Raw genomic sequence first — 14,534 nt, forward strand, 5'->3', positions numbered from 1 at the left:
ACCAAATCCGAAGGAGAAGACACCATTACTAAAGAAAGCCCAGCCCAGCAGGTCACGGGGGGCAGGTGACAAGCAAAGCAACAGACCTGAGTAAAGTGTTTTGATTTGGGAGCTCAGGGATTCCAAGAAAGTGAGCAAAAGCCAAGAGCAGGAGGTCTAAGAGCCTGGGCTTTGGAGTTGGACAAGCCTGAGGGTGAATTTTAGCTCTGCCCAAAGTCTTTGCTAATAGCGAACTTGGGTCAAATCCCTTATCTTCCTGGAGCATCGGTTTTCTTATGTGTGATGTGGGGGTTTATCTACCTTCAAGGGCGGTCCCCCACGTCAGACAGGATCTGTGCCAAGGGCCCATGTGGTGTCTGATTCACAACAGGTATTCAAGAGATGTTATTGCCTCTGTTCCCGGTCGCTCCCCCTTCCCCAGCCAGCACCACCTTGGATGGCATTGGAAGAATATTCAAGCAGAGCTACTGACTTTCCTCCCACCCTGAAAAAGAAGCCCAAGTAATTATCACTCCCCAAACCATTTCTTCATCCTATAATAATCAGGGGAAGGACACCTATCAAGAGGCAAAGTTGGGCTGGTGATTGAGATGGGACCTGGGGACCAGAGCTGCAGAGCTCTGTCTGTGCCCATGATACAACTTGCACGGTATTCACAGGTATTCACAGAGCCTGAGCGAGACAGGGAAGTAGCAGGACAGTCACCAGATCTGTTGAAGAAAAATGGGTAATAAAGGGGATTATCGCAATCCACTTTATAAATCCAATCAAGAATGTGTGTCCCTGGAGAAAAAGGAACCCTCACGCACAGTTGGTGGGAATGCAAACTGGTGCCAGCCACTCTGGAAAACAGTATGAAGCTTCCTTAAAAAGTTAAAAATAGAGCTACCCTACGATCCAATTATCGCACTACTGGGTATTTACCCAAAGGACACAAATACATTAATTCAGAGGGAGACATGGACCCCGATGTTTATAGCAGCATTATCTGCAATAGCCAGCTTATGGAAGCAGCCCAAGTGTCCATCCAATGACGAATGGATAAAGAAGATGTGATAATAAAGAATATTACTCAGCCATAAAAAAGAATGAAAGCTTGCCATTTGCAATGACATGGATGGATCTAGAGAGTATTACACTAAGTGAAATCAGTCAGAGAAAGACGAGTACCGTATGATCTCAGGCATATGTGGAATTTAGGAGACAAAACAAGCCAAGGGGGGAGAAAAGAGACAAGGGGGGCAAACCAAGAAACAGACTCTTAACTACAGAGAGCAAACTGCTGGTCACCAGAAAGGGGTGGGGTGGGGGAGGGGTGAACTAGGTGATGGGGACGAAGGAGGGCATTGGTCATGATGAGCCCCAGATGACACATGGACGTGCTGAGTCACTATTTGTACACCTGAAACTAATATCGCACTGCATGTTAACTAACTGGTATTAAAATAAAAACTTAGAAAAATGTGCATCCCTTAGGGTAGCTGAAGATCAGAAACGCCTTCCTCTTTGATGGACTCCTCGGCTCAAAAAGATGGGGGTGGGTTATGGGGAGGTCAAGAGGAAATTCTATGCACAGAGGGCACTATTTGTCAAAACACAGCCTGTGGCCCCCCTGTACTGTAATTGGCTCTTTGGGTGCCAGACAAGAATTTGTAGACCTACGCAAGGCACCCCATTTTACTGACTCAGAATTTACAGCTGTGAATTCTGGGAATGTACGATTACAGCAAGCACCTGGGTCATTCCTCTGCATATCTGGGTTGGAGACACCCTACCTACAACAACCATGTATGCAGCCGCAGACCAGAATCCCCTGATGGGCTGGGCTGAGGTGAGCTGAGCTGAGCTGAGCTGAGCTGGGCTGAGCTGGGCTGAGCTGGGCTGTACTGGGCTGCCCTGGGCTGGGCTGGGCTGGGCTGAGCTGGGGCCTGGAGGCTGGCGATGCTGTTTCTTCCCAGCCTGAGTGGTGCCTACTGGACAAGCAGAGTTAAGGGAAAGAGGTACTTGGAGCCTAATCAGCTGTCATTCAAGCAGAGGGTGGGGTCAGAGCCTCCAATCAACTCTGCCACTGCAGGTGTTGCCTGGTGGGAGGGGGCTGGAAAGGGGCCCCTTCCGGGCAGCGCTCTGAACGCAGGCCTGAGGTCCGATGGGGAGATGTTCAGAGCCTGGGATTGAAACTTCTGTGGAGTGCGTCTGGGGCTGGGCATGAGTGTTATGTTCTCCTAACTACGTCTTCCCCATGATTATCCCCACACACTTCATTTCCTTACCCTTTATCTAATTTTTCCTATAGCACTGATCACTACTGACACTGTATTATGTATGGATGTGTTTGCCTTTTGTTTGTCCCATACTACAATATAGGCCCCAGGAAAGCAGACACTTTGCCCATTCTTTAAAGCCTGTGCTTAGATAAAAGTCGGGACCATAGTAGGCACAACAGGTATCTACTGAACACAGGAATGAACATTCTTCATTTCGCAGCCCCTGAGCATACTGGGGCTCACAGAAGTCCACCTGGCAATTTCCCTACAGGCTGGAGGCTTCGTTTGTTCAGGGAATTAGGAGCCCGAGGGCATGATCTGAGCTTCCTAACCCCAAACTGCACCTATTATTTTCCTGTGTCCGCTGACTGTGAGCTCTCTCAGGCCAGGGACTGTGCCCTCTGTAGCTTGGTTTCTTCTGAGCCCAGCACAGTGCCTGACAGAAGGAAGCACTGTCATTTCTAGATCAAAGAGTAGAAATGTTACAGCTACTAAGGAAAATTGCATAGAAAAATGTAGGCATGCTGACCCTTTAGGGTCAAATCCACACTCATAGGGACTTGCTTCTTCTGCGTAAATGTTCAGTTGGGGAAGCCAGAACTCGTACTCATACTGAGCATGTGCTCATCGGTTGGTTAGAGAAATGAGATGACCATTCGGTGATATTCTAGCCCAGCGTTTCTGGATATCTACCTAACCCTGGACTCTCTCCTTTTATCTTGTTGTTTTCCAAGAAAGGTAACGTGGCGTCGTGGCCTAGCATAATTACTGTCCTCCCGGAAGGAAGGGCTGAACCGGAACCCCTCAGACACGGGGACAGAGTGGCAGAACGTAGGTGTGGCCAGGCCTCATCAGCATAGTCTAGGGTTTTGTTGGGATCCCCCTGCGCGGTCAGTGACCACATAAGTTCCTGGGCCCTACCCAAGGTCTACCCAATGGGACCCTTGTACAGTGGAGCCTAAAAATCTGTGTTTTGAACAAATTACCAAGGTGACGTTGAGGCATGATTTGTCTGTCATAACGGTTAAGAACGCGAGCTTCAGAGTCAGAGATGTTTGGGTTCAAAACCAGCTACCATGCTAACTGTTCAAGGCCAGGTCCAGCCGCCTCCATGAGCATTCCTTTTGTCACTTATAAAAGAGGGATTAAAAAAAAGTACCTATCACCGACTACTGACTAAAAAGAACAAACCCTAACTAAGACAGAACAAATAACCTGCATAGTCCTATAACCATTTCAGAAACTGAATTTGTAATTTAAAGGTTCCCGAAAAACAAATCTCCAGGCCCAGATGGCTTCCCTGGAGTGTGTCACCAAACATTTAGAGAAGAATTAACAGCAGTTGTATACAACTTATTCCAGAATACAAAAGAGAAAGGGAACACTTCTTAACTCATTTTGTGAAGCCAGTATTATCCCGATACCTAAAGCAGACGAAAGGAATAAAAAAATTAAGTAAAAAACCCTCCAAGCCCAAGGCAGACCAGTAACCACTCAGAATGCAGATGCTAAATCCTCAACAAAATATTAGCAAACCAAATCCAACAATGCCTACAGATTATACACTCTGTCCAAGTGGGATTTATTCCAGGGGTGTGACGCTGGTTAAACATTTGAAAACCAATTAATATAATCCACCATATGATCAAGCTAAAGAAGAAAAGTAATATGACTCTACCTGTTGACCCAAACAGAGCACTTGGCAGAATTTAACCCCCATGTCATGGCAAAAACTCTCAGGAAGTTAGAAAGAGAAGGGAACGCCCCCAGGGCCAGCAGCACATTTAATGGTGGAAGGCCAGGCTGTTCCCCCTAAGATCAGAAACAACTCATCCACATTGAATTTTGACGTTCTAGCTACCGAACCAGACAAGAAAAGGAAATAGATGGTATCCAGATTAACTGTCTCTCTGCGCAGATGACAAACAACTAAAATGAAAATAAATGGAAAGCACCTAGTCTGTAAGGTTAAATGAGAAAACACATAGGACACAACCAATATGGTTTATGGCCGGTGGTAAGAGCTTAGGAAGAGCCAAGCTGCTCTGTGATGATGATGATGGTGATGATGATGATGATGGTGATGATGATGATGATGGAGGATGAGAGGAAGGGGAAGAGGAGGAGGAGGAGGGCAAAGAATCCTCTGGATAACCTTGAGGAAAGGTGATCGTAGCCCCTTCTGGGCCACATTCCCGTGCTCAGCTACTCTGACAGCCGGAAGCCCTCCAGTGCGTCTGGTTCCTGCTATAATTAGCTTATCGGTTCCGATTTCTCTGGTTTTTCTAAGGCTGGAGGAGGGCTAGCTTAAGAATAGGGGGTTGATTATCCAGAGGACGGGGCAGTTGGGAGACCTTCAGGGAGGCACCTGGAGGGGCTGTCCGGATCCCTGTCTCCTCTGATGTGAGAGAACCGGACAGAGGGAGAATGAGCTCGTGGAGAAAGGAGGGAGCAGTGGGGGGGGGGTTGAAAAGGAGCTTCAGAGGACCGAGCTAGCCGGAGCTGATGGGAGAAGATAGGTAGCAGACAGGAGGGGAGGGCTGTGACCAGCATGGGGTAGGCGTGGGTTGGTCAGGAAAGAGCCAGCAGGAGGGAGCTGGCCGTCCCCTCCCATGCCAAAGGGACCCAGTTGGTTCCTTCCCTGCACGCTCTCGGGAGTCTAATGCTGATTCCAGTGTTAGGGTGAAACTCAGGGAGTAGAATAATTCAAAATGGTGGGCATGGCCTGGGAATTTCTTCCTCATGTGATACCCTCTTGCCCCCGTTCCCCTACAGAGCATGATGGCCTCCCTCTTGGTATTCTGCTGGAGCCACAGTCCCTGACCCACGCTAACTGATTTGGTGGCCGGAAGCGGGGGAGGCCGGCGCATGCCAGGAGCCATGCATAGGAGGCAACCTGTAGCTCCCGGCGATAACCGAGAGCAGGGGCCATCCTGGGTGCCAAGGAGATATGGGATGGGAGGGTTGGGGACGCAGAAGGGAACAATGAGGAAGGATGGGCCATCATGGCTGTGAAGCCAGACTTACCTGCCGAAAACCGTTCCTGGTGAACTGTAAGATTTTCAAGGCATAGTTGGACCTCTGGCCTTTGCTGTTGAATTCAATGTGGCCGGTGAGACCTTCCAATTCTACCTGTCCAAGAGAGAGTGAGTTACAGCACCAAATAGGGCCCGTGTTCCACTTGGCTCTAAGCATTCCACACACGGGCTATTTAAGGATGCCTGAGAGAAAGCAGACCATCAAGGTCCATTCTCCTGCCTGTCTCTCAACCACAGGTTCTCGTGATTACAAATGCGATGTTTCTGGAACGAATTCAGACTTGGCTGGGGCTGGAGTCGGAGAAGGATGCCCCACACCCAATGACCACACATAAACCAACACAGTGCCAAGATGGCGGCCTGAACTCCAGTTCTCCTGTGTTCCTCCCCCAGGGTGCTTGCTGTTAACAGAATCTATCCTCTCTGGGCAGCTGCTTACCCACCTTTGGGTCTGCAGGGAGTCAGGAAACCCCTGACTCTAAATGCAAAACCCACTCTGCACCAGGCTTCTCTGACAGGAGAGGTCTTCTTCGTGGGCTACAGATCCATGCCCATCCCCCCAGGGGAGACACAGCTGGAGACATGGCCAGGAAAGCCAGCTCCAGACTATGCCTCCTCAGTGGGGCGTCAGGGATCGGGGAACAACGGTGGCCCACCGTGCAGGGAATGGTGTCACTGCGGATGGTTGTTTTATCCGGGGCTGGGATATTCCAAGGAGGCCTGGAGGCGCAGGGCGGCGAGCAGAGCGTCCCACCCCCGCTGCGGGGCCCCAGCGGCCCCTCACCATACGCAGGTAGTTCATGAGGCTGGTGCCGTGCTGCCAGATCTGGGCCGAGCCGCAGGACAGAGGCTTCACGCCGATCTCCTGGCTGCGGTTGAGCTCCTGCACGGCGGTGACCACGGCGTAGACAGCGTCAAACAGCAGGGCCGAGGACAGCTGGGAGGGGGCGGATGGCGGGCAGGAGGGCAGCGGCCGGGGGCCCAGAGAGAAGGAGGGATGGGTGTGAAGGGGGTGGGGAAGGGAAAGGAGGAAGAAGAGAAGCGGGGGGGGGGGGGGAACGAGAGAAAAGAGAAACAAAGAAGAAATAAGGGCATTTGTTTGTTGCTCGGGGCCCACTGCCTGGCTCTGGGACAGCTCCACTTCCCCAAAGCGATCAGGTGTTTGCCCGAGGCAGGCAGGGGGCAAAGGCTTCTCTGGGATTGGACCACCCAGCTGTCCCTTGGAGCCCCAAGTGCTTTCAAGGATATCCTTTTCTCTCTTTGCTCCAGGGAGGTAGCAAATCCCATTGCTGTCCGAAATCCCCAAGAAGGGGATGCGGCTACCTATCTCGGGAAGAGGGAAGAAACCCGGACACTACGTTCAGATCTGCCCATTGTATGATGCTCGGCCAAAGGTCACCTACTCCTAGAAGACCCCAGGATACGGCATCTCCCTGGATATTTCTACTATCAGTCTACTGCTTTGTACTACTCACTGTGATGGGTACTTCCAAATCACTTGGTAAACGCAAAGCCCAAACTGAGCAAGACTCTATTCCTGCAAGAGGCTGCCGTGGATAGGAGAGGGTGCACGGGGAGACAGGACCCAGACAAGGGTAACGTGAAACTGAGTGAGCGGACGCACAAAGGTCGGGGCGGGGGGCGGGGCCCAAAGAGGAAGACCATGTTGCGTGATCAAGAAAACGTTTCTTGGAGGACACAGCGTTGGAACTGAGCACTGAAGGATTTGGGTAGAGACATCATTGGATCTGGGAGGGGGAGCAGTTGGGGAAGGGGAAAAGGGCTTTTAGGGGTGGAACTGGACACGCAAAGGGGTGCAAAGTGTGGGACACACTTGGGGGGGCATGTGGGAGGGGAAGAAGCAAGAAACCAGCAATGCAGGCAGGGATGATTCTGCAGAGGGAGTCAGAGCCCGGGGTAGAAGCCCAGGCAGCTTGTTCAAATTTTCTTCTCCCTAGTCTAACTGCAAGCTCTTCAGGCAGGAACAGGTAGGGCCATCATCCCTACACCCCACATAGCATCTAGCACCGGGACCCAGCATGTGGTAGGCCCCCAAGACATATTTCTAGAACTGAATTAAGTTTTGGGTGAAATCTGCCCACAGAGGCTCAGTCAAAGCCCTGCCCCATGTATTAACCTGATGTTTGCTGCTTTGGGTAGGGGCCGAAAACCAGAAGCTGCCTGCCCTTGACAACGACACTCGGCTGTTCACATATAGTCCCCACCAAAAAAAACGTACTGAGTGTAAATGACAATAGGGACAAACTGTACAGGAGCCCTGAGTGGGAGGCCCTGTAGGGGCAGTCATGTCGGGATCTGTCACTTCTTATAACCTCCTCCTCCCTGGCCAGGCCCTGGGAATCTGACCCCTTCAAGGCTGGAGGCAGGGAGACCATCTGGTGATCTCTGGGATTTTTTTCAAGCTCTCAAGACAGAGTGTAAGCATCTTGAGACAGGGACGCAGGGGAAAGCTCGAAACCGGGAGGACTACACCCAGAGTCTAGATCCCAGCCCTCACGCATGCGCTGAGCGATCCCGAGCACGCTGGAAGCCTGGAGAGAACAATGGCTCCCCGTAAAGGAGAGGCAGCCCCCCTGGCTCGCAGGTCTGTAACTGTTCTGCCAACTGTGGACCCCCTGGGTGCAGGCAGGTGTCAGCCCGGGAAGCAGGTGCCGGCTGAAAGAAGGCTACAGAGAGTCGCAAGAACAGGGAGCTCAAGGCAGGAAACAGGCTGGGAACAGTGACTTATTCCCTCTGCAGATGAGCTGCCTGTTGGGCAAGGAGTGCTGTGACAGCGACTTCCCGGGTGTGTGTGTGTGTGTGTGTGTGTGTGTGTGTGTGACTTCGGATCATCTTTCTAAAAGTCAATTACAGGAAGAAGAACCCAGAGAGTTACCCCGCCCTGATCCGCATTCACTTGCATTCCAAAACTGCCTGGCCCACTAGTCCTTCTTCCTCCTCCTCCCCCTCTCCATCCCTCTCTGGCTCCTTCTTTTCTTCCTTCCACCTGCTTCTTTTCCTCCATCCCACATTTATTCAGCTCCTACGACGTGGCAGCACCGAGACCTCAACATCTCCCATTCTCCTCCAAAACATCCACACAGGCAGGAGCCCCTGTGTCCCCTGTGCCTGGGCTGGGCCTCTCAGCTCCCTCACCCCTCCTTTTCTGTCCCCTGGCCCTGAAGTGCCCTGTGGCCTAAAGACCAAGCAGGTAGGGGCACTAAACGGAGCGATCGGGACCAGTAGAAAGCTCTGCAGTCAGGCTGAGCCGTGCTGGCCACCTCCCTCGAGTCCCTCCCACCCATCACCTCCTGCTCTCTCCTCCCCACCGCCTTCCCCTCTGCAGCTCAGCAACTTCTTCATTGATTCCAGGCTCACCTGCAAGGCGCTCGATGCTTCTCGGCGAGCCTACAACTGTCCTTGTCCTTTGCACATAATTCATTTTCCCCCGAGCACATGTGGCTCCTTTATTAATGGACCTCTCACATTTCCTTGCCAAAAGGACATATGGAAATGATCAATGCTACAGACTCTCCCCTTCCAGCTTAGACAAACATTGACCCGAGGAGGGGGGCGTTGGTTACTGCCACTGACATTGGCCCCTAGATCCTTCTGCTTGGCTATTTAAAGGATATGGTAAACTAATTTCTGTCCCACCTTCTCCTTTGTCTCCCCACTAATCTGTCCATTCAGAGAGTCTCAAAATCTCGGCCTGTTAGACAGGAAAGGCTCCTAGACATCAAAGAGACCGACTCTTTTATTTTATCAGTGATGAAACTAAGACTCGAAGAATTCACCTCCTGCCCAAAGTCACCAAGCAGAACAGAGGAAGGGCCAGGACTGGAGTCCCAGGGCCCTTTCTCCAGTCTGGTTTCCCTCGTGTTCACGACATTGTCCTTCGGTCCCCTCGAGAAACCGGCGGTGAGTCATTACGCTGTCAGATTTATTCCCATGCCCAGCCTCCAGGGACAACATGGGCAGTCTTCTCGATGTGGTGACCTTCTCAACAGCAGACAGGAGCATGAGACTCTTGGGCCAGAGCTGGGAGCAGGGAAAGACAGTGAGCAGGCCTCTCTCTTGTCCTGCGTTTGGCCATCACCCACCTTGCCCCTTGGTCTGACTGGTTGTCTGTCCTCACGCTAGCCTCTCAGGAAAGAGCCACTTAGAAACGCTGTTAGAACAGGACAGGGCAGGGACGCCTGGGTGGCTCAGTGGGTTAAAGCCTCTGCCTTCAGCTCAGGTCATGATCCCACGGTCCTGGGATCGAGCCCTGCATCGGGCTCTCTGCTCAGCAGGGAGCCTGCTTCCCTTCCTCTCTCTCTGCCTGCCTCTCTGCCTACTTGTGATCTCTGTCTGTCAAATAAATAAATAAAATCTTAAAAGGGGAAAAAAAAAAAAAAAAGAACAGGACAGGGCAGGACAGAGGGGGCAGTGGGAGGGGACCATCAACTGCCTACCCAGCACCCATTCTCCCCTTCTGCCTCCCCAGCAGAGGTCCATTGTTCTCCAGTATCCTCCACTCACCACGTGCTGCAGGGATGGCCAATCCAGCCCCAGCCCTCAAGGGATCCTGAGTGGTCCAGGAATCCTTCCACCATCACCATCATTGATTCGGGAATGGGCCAGCGGCCCAATTCTGACCCATGAGACACAAACTGAGACCAGCGGGGAGGGATCACTTCTCAGAACTCTCCAAGAGAGGGAGTCCTTCCTCCTCCTCTCGGCACTACCATGTCAGGACATGGCACCTGGGCTTGCGGCAGCCAGCTGGCTCCGGCCTGAGGACAGGCTTGACAGAGGGGACAGAGGGACAGAAGGAAACTGGGTTTCCAAAAACATCCGTCCAGAGTCTGCCTTCCCTCCCAACTTGCTGTGACACGAGGTCACATGTTTCCTTTTGGTGCATAAAGCAGTTTAATACAAGACTTCCCTTGTTGGAAGCTGAATGCACCTTAACCAGTACGAAGGCCCCAGGGACCACCTTCCTCCCAGGGCACGGTTGCCCTCAGAGAGGCCTGGACCCCCTCATCCCCCTCTAGAGGCCCTTTTTCTCAGGAGGCTGTGTGCTGGTCCCCGACAGACCCCAGTCCCTGCAGACTGGCAGACGCCGCTCTCCGAGCCATTCCTCACACCCTCCCACCAGGCCCCAGGCTCCTTCCTGCCTCCTGCTTGCTGTTCCCACTCATCGGGGATGCAGTTTTCTTGGCTGATGTTCTCTTATTAGCAAATGATCGGCTGCTGGGAGTGGGGCACGTGCTCATTCGCAGTGTTCTTTGGGCATCTTGTGCTCTGGGACCTTTGTGATATCTTCTGGTTCTTCTAGGAACGGAAGCCCAGAGAGGGATGCTGGGGGCAGGGGTGAGTGGAAGGGGGTCAGCCTCAAGTTTCCTGTCTCCTCTCCAGCTGCATACTGACTTCGGAGAGGTGACACGGTGGCAGTCCCCAGTGAGTCCTGGGCTTCACGGGTCCTCTCTGCGGCTCAGCCTGGGCCCATCCGAGCAGAAACCTTCTAAGCCCCGAACACCATCCCTCCCAGATGGGTCTCCTCAGAGTCCTCCGTATATAACCCCTGTCTCGCAGACTCCTGGTGAGGCTCCCAGGCCTTCCGCCCGGATCCCCCAGCTGCCTCTCTGAACCCCGCCGCCCAGCCTGCCCCAGATGCCCATCTCCTCTGCTCAGCCAGGTACACCTCTGACGGGAGGGCCTGGGATCTCTGCCTCATCGACAGTTTGGCCCGCTGCAGATCGCCATCCCAAAGCAGCCTGCTGCTCTCCTTGCTTTCGCTCTCTGCTATTATTTACTAGTTTAGCTCTGGCAAGCACTCGGGATTGCACCCGGGGGAAGGCGGCTCTCCTACCAACACAGCGCTCCGTCCATGTCTCCAGTCCGGGTGGAGACTCCCCTCCGTCCCCGCTCCTTCCCGTCTCCCATCCCATCGCCCTTCCCTTCCCCACCCGCCTCTGTCTTTCCGTGGCTTCCGTGCCCCATCTGTGCGCACGCCTCTCTCGTTTTGTCTCTGCTTCCCCTGTCCCTGATCTTCTAAATATTAAATCCCCCGAACGGCTCAATCCTTGTTTAAAATCCTCTCCTCTTTTCTTGGCACCAAAATGTCGCTTGGCAAGGGACTCTTGATTTCCCTTGTTTTTATATTATCATTTGGTTCTTCATTGTTATTTCCTTTTGAGCTGTTTGTAAATTGTTTAGGGGAACGAAAGACTGTATAAATTAAGATGAAATCAATCTGACGCAGGGAACAGTGGCTGAGTTTCCGCCCCCTCCTCTGAAGGAAAAATAAGAATATCTTCCAAACACACACCTGTAAACCTCATCTCCCCCTCCCCGGGCAACTCGCTCACCCAGACCACCAGGATCTCATTCTCTCGGATGCCCATTCGTCTCTGAACCTCTGTAGTTTAAACTCTGCCCCCCCCAAATCAGACCAGGACAGGAGCCATTAAAATCTCATCGAATAGTCCGTACAATCTGGGTTTCATTCAATGAAATAAACACTTAATTACAAACATCTGTTTTAGCCTAAATTCTAATTACTTAACCTAGCCATCTGTAATTTTAACGATTTTCTACGAATTTTGTTCTTTGCAGTGTGATTAATGGGAACGGCACGTGAAATAGTGGGTATGTGTCTCCATCCACAGCTCCCCCGCCCACAGCTCACACAGCGTCAGGCGGGAGGCAAGAGAGAAACGTGCTGTCAGCCACCTGGAGATGCATCCCGGGCCGGAGTGTGTGTGTGTCCCCCTGTGTGCTGAGCTCAGCTCGCTCGCTCTCTTTCTCGATGACCAACCCCTCAGCTCAGATGCTCCCTCTCTGTGTCCTCAGAGCAGCTGCCCTGCACACAGGGGGGCACACACAACTCGGGAGGAAGAGAAACGGGACAAGAGAGATGCCAAGGGTACAGAAGGCAGGTGGAGGGCAGGAGAGGAAGGGGAAGGGAAGAGTCTAGACAGAAGGCACTAGAAGGAAGAGAGGCCGGGCCTGAGACAGAGAGGGCAGAGGGGAGCTGCGGGAGAGAAGGGGACCCTGGAGGCAGGAGAGAACGTGTCCCAGAGTGGGTCCCCGAGGAGGAGCTGGCTGGCTGCAGCCTTTTTAGAAAGCTGGATGCGGGGAGAGAGGGACCTGGGCTTTCCTGGAACTGATTATTTCTCGCCTTCCAGCTCCCCAGCAAATGAAAGGGCTGGCTGTTTGTGCTGGGAATTTCAACCCCCAAAGAGACAGGAAGAGGCACCGCTTTTCAAAAGGCAGTTGCTAAGTGAGAAGGCTTGAGAAGGATTTGTTGCTGTTTGAAGCTGGGAGCTTCCTTTCCATATTCTTCCAGGTGAGGAGTCTCTGTAACAGCTTCCCTTCCTCCTCAGAGGCTACGGAGAGGGTGGCTGCAAGGCTCTTGGCACAGAGAGGCGGTCTTGGGCTCTAATCTCCCTCTTCTGTGCCTCAGTTTCTCCATTTACCAAACGAAGGGCGTGTGACCACTCTCATCTGCTATAGGATGTCATGAGGAGGAAAAGAGGTCAAGGTGGGATAATTTCGTGGGAAGCGCTCCAGGGTTCCTCAGCTCTGCGCATGGCCGAAACACATGGAATGAGCACCCTGGTCTCCTGAGCTAGAAAGAACACACGTCCCTATTTCGTCGGCAAGAAAACAGCAGGGCTCGGCCAAGAGAAAGCTGACTGAGGTAGCACCACAATCCGGGACCCAGGATGGACTGTCCCCTCCTGGGAACCAGGGCTGGGTCTCAGGCTCACACTTCATCTCCTCACGTCGCCCTTCTGAAGTAGGCTTATACTCTTGTTCTCCACCCCCAACGTGGAGGGAGCCTCCGGAGAACCCCTCATTCCCTGAAGGTCCCCCACATTCTCGGGGAGCACAGGACGCTGAGGCTTTGGGAGGTCTGATACTGGATTGGGAAGGACAAAAATGAGGTCAGGAGGTCTGCTTCCGTGTGACCCAACAGGCGGCCCCTGCGCCACCCTGGATGCCTTCACACCCTGCACAGTGTCCCGCATGCGCAGCGAGCAACAATGTGGTCTTTGCTTCCCCCTCTTCCAGGAAGCCTTCCCTGACCATTCCAGGGGCTTCACTAAGGGGCTTCACTCTGCTTCCACAGGGCAAGATCCCACAAGGACCATTTTCCTAGAGGTGGAGGCAGATCTTACTTCGCACATCACGAACCCCGGAAGGTAGAGGCTTTGGTTCTGCTTCACCGGGATGGATTATGGGCTGGGTCCCCATCCTTCATTCTACCCCGGACTCAGGTCTTTTCCTTCTGAATCCTTACTTTCCTTCTCCAAAAGAGCGGAGTCTGTTTCCTCATTCCCTGACTTTGAATGTGTCTGTGTGCCTTTCTTTGGCCAGCAACATGATGTGGCCGTTGCTGTGTGCCCATTCTGGGAAATTAGCACTAAAAGGTCTGGTGCATTCCTACTTGCTTTGTCACAATCCTGCCATCGCCATGAGAAGATGTGAGGCCGGCCCAGCCCGGATTCACAGAGGGAAGGGCTCAGAGGTGCTGACCCCCAGCTGGGTTAGGAATCTGTAGCTAATCCTCCCTCACCCCCCAGACAAGCTGAGCTGATGAACGGATCTGTGAGCTACACGAGGGCTGCATGTCACATGCTCGTGCGATTTGGGGGTTGATTGTTACTCGGCATTTATACGGCAAAAACTACCAGATACATCTCCTAATACCTCTCCCTGAGGCAGCCCTATAGCATGTTAAATAAGCTCATTTGGTGAATGACTGATTTGAAGATAGACTTATGTTCCATTTTATCTTCAGAAAAATCTCCTAAGGTGGTCAAGCAGAATCGGCCCCAAACGACAGGTAAAGAATTGGAGGCTCAGGGGCACCTGGGTGGCTCAGTGGGTTAAAGCCTCTGCCTTCAGCTCAGGTCATGATCTCAGTGTCCTGGGATCGAGGCCCGCATCGGGCTCTCTGCTCAGCGGGGAGCCTACTTTCCCCTCTCTCTCTGCCTGCCTCTCTGCCTACTTGTGATGCCTCTCTCTCTGGCAAATAAATAAATAAAATCTTAAAAAAAAAAAAATCAGAGGCTCAGAAGAGTTACAGAACTACCGAAGATCACAGAGCAAGAACACGGCAAGGCCGGTGTTTGAATCCAGGTCCTCTATGCCTCCGAGGCCAGTGCTCTCTCAGGTGTGTGTGAGCACGGCCGGTCCCAGAGTCCCATGATCAGCCCCGGCTGGCCTGTGTTTCAAG

The 14,534-nt window shown here is 52.6% G+C and overlaps 1 protein-coding gene across 1 annotated transcript in view; it reads right to left on the minus strand.

The window, feature by feature from the left end:
• The window catches only part of GRIK4 (glutamate ionotropic receptor kainate type subunit 4), a 289,498-nt gene that overhangs the window by 96,612 nt on the left and 178,352 nt on the right, over positions 1-14,534 (minus strand). Inside the window, exons 8-9 of the mRNA XM_080817730.1 lie at positions 6,087-6,239; positions 5,292-5,396 (exon numbers count right to left, since the gene is read on the minus strand). Of these exons, the coding sequence (XP_080673856.1) occupies positions 5,292-5,396; positions 6,087-6,239 (258 nt within the window). The remainder of the gene's footprint in view (positions 1-5,291; positions 5,397-6,086; positions 6,240-14,534) is intronic.

Source organism: Martes martes (assembly GCF_963455335.1).
Source record: "Martes martes genome assembly, chromosome: 10".
Lineage (NCBI taxonomy): Eukaryota > Metazoa > Chordata > Mammalia > Carnivora > Mustelidae > Martes > Martes martes.